Source organism: Podarcis tiliguerta (assembly GCF_965153285.1).
Source record: "Podarcis tiliguerta genome assembly, chromosome: 8".
NCBI classification, from domain to species: domain Eukaryota; kingdom Metazoa; phylum Chordata; class Lepidosauria; order Squamata; family Lacertidae; genus Podarcis; species Podarcis tiliguerta.
The window spans coordinates 42708716-42716677 of NC_139541.1; the positions used below are offsets into that span (position 1 = coordinate 42708716).

General features: G+C 40.1%; 1 protein-coding gene across 1 annotated transcript; it reads right to left on the minus strand.

Annotated features, from left to right (window-relative positions):
- Positions 1-610: 610 nt before the first annotated feature.
- LOC310684074 (chemokine-like factor) lies at positions 611-7742 on the minus strand. The gene is made up of 4 exons (XM_083454534.1): positions 7453-7742; positions 5642-5800; positions 2796-2891; positions 611-1159 (listed from the first exon to the last, which is right to left on the minus strand). Exons 1-4 carry the CDS (start codon positions 7513-7515, stop codon positions 1052-1054), a joined length of 426 nt encoding a protein of 141 aa, XP_083310660.1. The 5' UTR covers positions 7516-7742; the 3' UTR covers positions 611-1051.
- Between the last annotated feature and the right edge of the window lie 220 nt (positions 7743-7962).

Genomic DNA, 7962 nt, shown 5'->3' on the forward strand with positions numbered 1-7962 from the left:
TGATCTTGGGTTGTTTGGCCAAAACAGAATGTAAGGAAATGACATGGTGCCTCCTGTGTAGGTTAGGCTGAGTTACTGGCCTGTGGTCACCCACTAACAGTGTCTAACACTGTATACTTAACTATACTGGCTCCTTGACTGGCTACAGTGTCGCTCTTTGAGCTTGTGCTGTTGGTTTTTAGAAATCTGCTTGCTTCCACTGAGCTCTATGTGCTGGCGGTCATGGGTCAATTGGACGTGTGCAGAATGGTTGCTGCCTGTATATACAGACACTCTTACAGGCAAACAGGGAGTTGCCTGGAAAGCACACAATGCAAGAGGCATGGGGCACCTCTACTCTGTTGGCTAAATAAGGTTCAGCAGAAGTCCTAAATGCCTGTTGGAGGATGTAGGGAGCTCAGAAAATAGCATGCAGGTCAAATCCTGGTCCCCGCCCCTGCGTTACAAAAAGTTTATGACTTTTCAATATTCTCTCAGGAAAAATAAACTTACATTGCAATCCTATGTATGTTTACTCAGAAATAAAACCCTTCAGTGCAACCCACCCTTGCACTTTTTAAGGGAAACTGGGAGTGTGCTCAACAATATACAATACACTTATGATTCAGTATTATTACAGGTAAAGCTTTTTTAATTAAAAACATTAACACAAACCAGTTCATAAAGCTGCATCTGATAAAAATGTGAAATGTAATGTTGGTTAGAATTGGTATTCCATAAAATTCACAGGATTATTCTTAATTCAAGATGGCTCATACAGGTGAATAGGTGAACAAGTTTAGAAAAGTAGTACATGAGAATACTATATATTAAAATTCATAAATATGTTTCTTCTAATCTAAGAGCACAATAACTTTTTCAGAACCCTGCTCACTTCCCTGGGAGAGTTAAGCTTCTGCTTTAAAATCTCTCTTTGAGATTTTAGATTTTCAATTTGACTTTTGTTACATGCTCTTCAGATTTAGAAAAATATAAACAAAATTTGGCACAAGCAGCCTATTGAAACAGGCTTTCCAAATGTTTATAAATTAGACTTTGGCCATTGATCATTCTAATTGTTATTATCATCCCCCGCTGCTGCTCCTTGGTTAAATGTAATCTTCCTCAAAAGAAAAGCAGCATCTACTATGCAGAGAGCACACAGGATCAGACAAAACACCTGCAAATGAAAAGAAAGTTGTTCAGATGCCAGTAAAATGTTCTGGGCATTATTCTTTATTGAATCACAGCAACAGCCTGTGCCTAGTTTACAGCATCTGCCACAGCTCATCAAAGAGTCCTGTCCTGTGAATTTCAATTTTAATGTTTAATTTGTGATAGATGAAAAAAACTGAATTCTTTTTATCTTGTGTTCCATAAAGTGACCTCTGCCCCAACTATTTTGGGGAAATCGTCTCCGGTTTGATCTTGCCTGACTTCTATCAGTTGTATTCTTCCAGTAGGCTCCAATACTTACTCATCTCAATAGGCTACTCTGACCATGGTAAAATAGGGATACAGTACAGTCATACCTCTTGTTACGTTTGCTTCATGATACGTTTTTTCAGGTTGCGTCCTGCGGCGACCCGTAAGTACTGGAAAGGGTTACTTCCGGGTTTCACCACTTGTGCATGCGCAGAAGCACAAAATGACGTCACGCGCATGCGCAAAAGCAGCGAATCACGACCCACGCGGGTTGCGTTCCTTTCAGGTTGCGAATGGGGCTCCGGAATGGATTCCATTCGCAACCAGAGGTACTACTGTAGTTGCACCTTAGACAAATGGGGATGGTGGAGAAGGATAACATACCTACTTTAACAGAACTGATTGGGCACCGTTGCACTTGGCAAGTCTGGATGTAAATTATATTATTCTCTTTCATATAAGAAACGTGATATGAACTTGTATGCCATTGTTCCGTTTTAATGCCGAAAATACTATTATTGGCCCCACTGGTAGAATAACAACTCACTGAATGAAATTATTAACGTTTGCAGAACCCCACTGATTTCACTGTTACTTGCGCCAAACTAGATGTAATTCCACTGATGCAATTAGAAACACACTGATATTTTTCTTTAAGAGTAAAAAGCAGGTGTGGGAGGTCCAACCATGATCCTGGCCTGGGATAGGAGATTCAAATGCTTCACTATAGTCCTGATTTAGATCCGTCCTAACCAGCTATTTGTATTAGGAGAAAAGTTCTCACCAATGGCTGGAGTCCAAACACAGAGTGCATTTAGATGTGGGGATTATTGGGTTGGTTTTCCTGGTTATGATGCTAGCACTTCTGTCCCAGTAAGTAACATTCTTTTTACACTACATTATGGAACTGTGGCTTTTTGATCAAGAGACACCACCATGACACCAGTGAATGATATGCTATCAAGCCCCACCCATTATGCACATGTACTCCCTCCCCCCCCCCCCGATTCACCCATGAAAATGCCTGGACAGACATTTTGGAATATATGCTAGAATACCACCCCAAAATTTGTGACATGACTAGTGGCCAGGATGCTGCCCAAAATCTCACCCCACAATTTTCCAGGTCAACAGTGTTGCAAATGGAAACAATTAACATGGAAATGAGCAGATTTTGCTAGATTTCCAAAACTGGTTTTTATATTGTGTGAAAGATCACATAAAAGCAAACATTATCAAGTAAGGAAATGTCAGGGAAAATGATTAAAATAGTGTCTGAAAGCAGTCATAATTTTGCAAGCCATGGTCTACCAAGCTGGGAATGTCACATGTGAAAAGCTCCTCTGGCTTTCATTTCTATGATACAATACTATCCAGACTCTCTTACTTACCCCTCCAACCAAAGTTTCAACTACGGTTTTTATTACTGTTGCACACAGTCCCACAATGAAGAGAAACAGCGCCCCCACCAGGGAGTTGAAAGCATCCTGAAAAATATAGCAAATAACATGGCTTAATGTTGACTCCAGGACCAGGCATTTTGCTACCTGAGGTTGTGTAGTCAATGGCATCCTGTAAGCCAGGGTGCATAGTACATATGTGAGGCCAGGAAAGTTATTTTGGCACCCAAGATACAGGGATATTTATATATTATCAAAACATCTAGACTGTTCCTTATTTACAAAAAAGAATCACGCAGCAGTTACCAAAATATAATAGAACAACACATTATGCAAAGAAACAATAAAAAAACTAAAATTACCAGTTAGGTATGAGGCCATCACATGTAAACGCAGTATTTTAACACTTTCTCAGACCTTGAATAGCCTAGATTGCAATCACCATATGCCCAGGAGGACACACATTTTAACCTGGTGCCAAATCCCATCAAAGTTGGGGCATTCCGAGGGGGTTAGAATTACAGAGTCTGAAGGCTCAACCCCATCACCACCTGGTGTGCAACAGGCTGTTTTCCCTTTTTGCTTACTACTCTCTCATCTTTTGACCCCATTTCTCTGCTCTCTTTTTCTGTATCCCCCCCCCCCCGCCGGTTTACCATTGTTTATTGAGGAAAAAAATGGATTTTTCTTTTTTTCAGGGGGGAATAATTTAAACTTTTTAATTATAGTTTAATCTGACTGGCGCCAATCTTAAGTATACGTATTCAATTCAAATAATCCTATGTTGGACAGCAACGAAGACTTCTATGGCAAATCTACATAATTTTAATCATTTTATGCTCTCTCAAAAGATGAGTAAAAGGAGATGGACATCCAAATCCAAGCAACAGTGACACCAAGTGGCCTTCTCTCAGTAGTGCTGTCTCAGTAGAGTTCATAGTTCATTGTTTTCCAAAAAAAATCCCCAAGTGAACAGCTCATCAGATTCTAATCTGTACGTTCAGGGTCAAATTAGACATTACATGGGAGATCCATGATCAGGGGTTTTGTTATTTAATAGAATCATATAATTGTTGAATTGGAAGGAACCTTAAGGGCCATCTAGTCCAACCCCCTACCTAGTAGTGGGTGAGTGAACCATCTGCCATGTTAAATTCCCAGCAGTGGCCCACAGTGGTACTATATGAGAAACTTAAAATAGCAGATAGTTCACAGTCATAGCCTGCAGATTGTGATGATGGTGCTGAAAGACCCCTGGATGGGACTTTGTCAGAACATCCCTTGAATCTGGAAATGGCTGTAGCCAGGATTTTTGTTGGGAGGGCAGGACTATGTTGGGGGGCAGGCCTTTTGTTGGTGGGGCAGAACCGATGTGATTGGTCAGTTAAGTATTTATTATTTTACTTTATCAAACACAATCAAGCAGGATTCTGGCTATCATTTCTCTGCTGCATATTCTATTGTAGGTTACAGAACCTTGTGTTTCTTAACTAAGTTAACAATACTGAACCATATGGTTGGGGGGGGGGCAAGTAGGATAGTTAAGGCACATTTTTCACTTTTGTAATATATGACACTGTAAACATGTTGCCTCAAAGAAAAAAGGGTGGTAACTATTATTGATTAGAATAAGATGCACAAAATAAAATAACAAGCTTAGATTTTAACTTCACACACTTAGTGATTGCACCACCAAGCACTTGGTGATTGCACCACCAAGCAATCATTTGCATTTATGCGATTTAAATTGCTATTGCAATTTAAACTGCACATAGTTTTCCTATCATATGGACTTCACCTGCAATACAAACAGATGTGAGGGCCATTTCACACATTTCAGATGGTGAAGGTATGGTTAGTTGGGAGGTACTGCCTCTATTTGCTCCCTGGTAGTGTAATTCTGTTTGCAAACATGCATTTGTAGCATTCATGCTTTACATTTTTAAGTATATGCTTAAAATGTCTTATCAGCATGTAGTGCAATCCTGTGCATGGAATTAATCACAGAGTGTTCAGTGGAACTTACTTTTTTGCAAATGTGTCTTTAGGATTTCAGCCTGGGAGATATACATGTGTGAATCACCTACATCCAAATATAATACTCTATGTGAAAGAGATCTGTTTGAACCTAATCTCTGTTTCAACAACATAATCAAATACATCCCCAAGGTATGCTAAGTACTTCCTTCCCTGCCACAGGATGCAGAAAGAGAGCAAAACAATAGGTTGTAGCCAACGTTAGTTCTAAGTAACAGCATTAATTTCTATGGGTCTGCTCTGAGCAGAACTTAAGATACTTCCCAATACCGTATTTTGTAAAGTGATGCTCGAACCCAGATCTATCGCTGATTCCCCTAAGGCCACATCTCTGTCCTCAGAAGGGGGAGGGGAGGCAACACCCCCAGAGTCCCCCAAAATAATAGTTAAAAACCACCTCTATATATGTACTCTTCAGTTCAATTTGTTTTTAAATTGAATTAACTGCATTAAAAATAAACAATTAAAAGGACTGAAAATATAACATTTTGTTGTTTCTTTTACTGATCTTTATATTGATCCTCTACTCTTCTGTTTATAAAAATATCCTTCCATCTTTCACAGTAGCTGCTGTACGGTATTCAAAAGTGTAGCTTTTGTTTGTTTGTCTGAATGTTAATAACTGTCTTGTATTGTGGTAATAAGGACAGGTGGGAGGAGGATGCTTCTCCCTACTCCCAACAGTTGTTTTGGAAATGGAAGGGCGGAAGTTCAAAATACCAGCACAATTCCTGCTGTTTGGTTTTGTACTTTTGCAAGACATGTATACACAACAATAATTTGTGCACATTAATACTTACAGCCAAGGGCCAAAATAAGAAATTCAGCTTTTTTTGCAGATTCAGCAGATACAGTAAAAAGAATAATAAAGTAATGACAAATTCAATGATCACCAGTGCTAAAAATGCTTCATGAGATCTGTTAACTGCAAAACTGATGATTGCCATAAAAGCTACAAGCTGCAAGAAAGAAAGACAGAATATTGACTTAGGATCATACATACATATATAGTCATACTACAAATATTCCAGTGTTGCAAACCTATTTACATAGGATGCTGTCATATAGTCAGACCACTGGTTCATCTTGCTCAGTATTGTTTGCCACAATGGCTGGCAGTGACTTTCCAGGGTTTTAGGCACTTGTTCTATCCCTGAGCTATTAACTTCAAGTTACTAAAATAATCACACCCAAGCTTTAAAACCCTACTGTAATTTATAAATTTAAAATTTGGTAGTTGTTCAATCAATGTTTTATTTGGAAACACTGGCTCTATAGTGTGTCTTTAAAATGGGCCTGAATACAACTTGCCTTCCCTATGATTCAAAGATCTGGAGGTGTACTGTTTTCTTCCCCTCCTCAAAACAAGAGACTAAGGAGGTGCCTTCTATACATGGGTCCCCAAAGAAGTGTGCATGTGTGTGAACTGAAGAACACAAACAGCTGCCATATGGTTTTGAACGCTACTTTTGTCATGTGGCAAAAACTTCAGACTAGATGCAGCTATTTAGAAAACAAAAACTCCAAACATATTCAGTGAATTCACTTATCATCTAGTTTGCCCCAAAGAATTAAATAATCATAATAAGGCGGTGGGATTTAACAGTGCACGCACACACACATATATTCTAATAGTCAAATAAGAGAATGTATGTGTTGTTCCAGTTTATATCTGTATTGGATTTGATACTGTGTTTACATACAAAAGCATTTTCAAACATCTTTTAATTTTCATATAAGCAATAATTGGTGCTGGTCTTCTTGTTCTGAAATCGCTCTGAGATATTTTATGAGAAGCGATTCATACATGGAAATAAATAAATATCTGGCAACACTTGTATTGTAACACCAGAGCACCAGAAATCTACTCCAAAGCAGGTCCTATTTGAGTTTAACAGGGTGACATCCAGAGAAGTGGAAATAGATGGCTATTTGCCTCTACAAGAGGCAAAAATCAGCATTGCTGAAATTTTCCAGTTCCTTTAAAAATGACAAACATGGAACACTCCTTGCTCCAGTGAAAGAGAAGAGGTGGAAAGCAACACTAAAACAAAGTTAAACGTTTTGAAGGTTCACTTAAACTAAGGCACACAGACACAGGGCAGAGTGGCATTGCTTGACAGCAGTCACCTCATGGGTGTGAACCAACTTGTCAACATCCATATAAATATGCAAGTAGCACTCACCACCTCAGAGAACCGCCCTGAGACCCCAGGGTATAGGGCAGTATATAAATTCTAATAATAATAATAATAATAATAATAATAATAATAATAATAAATGTACTCTCACACAAAATACAGCAATTTGTTTATCGGGCACTTAATTTGTAAACAGAAGAGGCAAAGATGCCAGGGATATGGAAACATGACCTTCCACGTCCCCCTCCCAAAACGTAGAATCCTGGGGTTTAAAGTGAATGCACTCTGCACAAGCTCAGAGACTGCCTCCCCCTCTGTTCTTGCTTCACTGTTGAGTCCCTGAGGTTACAAAGAGACTGCAGGGAGGCACATATGAAGACCCACCACCACACGCCAAGGCTTTAAAAACTGTTTATAATTTTAAATCTAATCTCAGCTCCCCCTCCCCTCCCCTCAGCCCGGCTTCATACCATGCGGGCAATCTTGAGGCCTCCCCTCACGGAGTGCAGGAAAAGGTTGTTCACTTCCACCATTGTCACATCTGAGGAGAAGCAGAAGCGCCGGGCGGGCGGTGCCGGAAAGAGCGCCGGTTGGGCTGTGGCGCGCCCGCGAGCCCCAAGCTACGCTGCCGACGGAAGGCACCACCTGCAGTTGCTGGGCTGAGCCACTGGCTTAGTTCCTCTCGCTCCGCCTGACCCACCTCGCAGGGGTGTTGCGGCGAGGATCAAAAATGGAGGCAGGGGGACCAGGGAGAGAGGGGATCCATGTATCGGGAATAATGCTACGTCGCAGCGCGTGTGGGCATTTACAAACATGATTTTTTTTAATAAAAAAAATAAGGGCGCAATGTTATCTGGTTATTTCAATGCCCTGTTGTTATCTTTTCATTCAGCAGCCTAACAGCCCAATTTCAATTCAGTTTCAATTCTTATTTATTCCGTTTATGTACCGCCCTTCACCCGAAAATCACGGTTGACAAC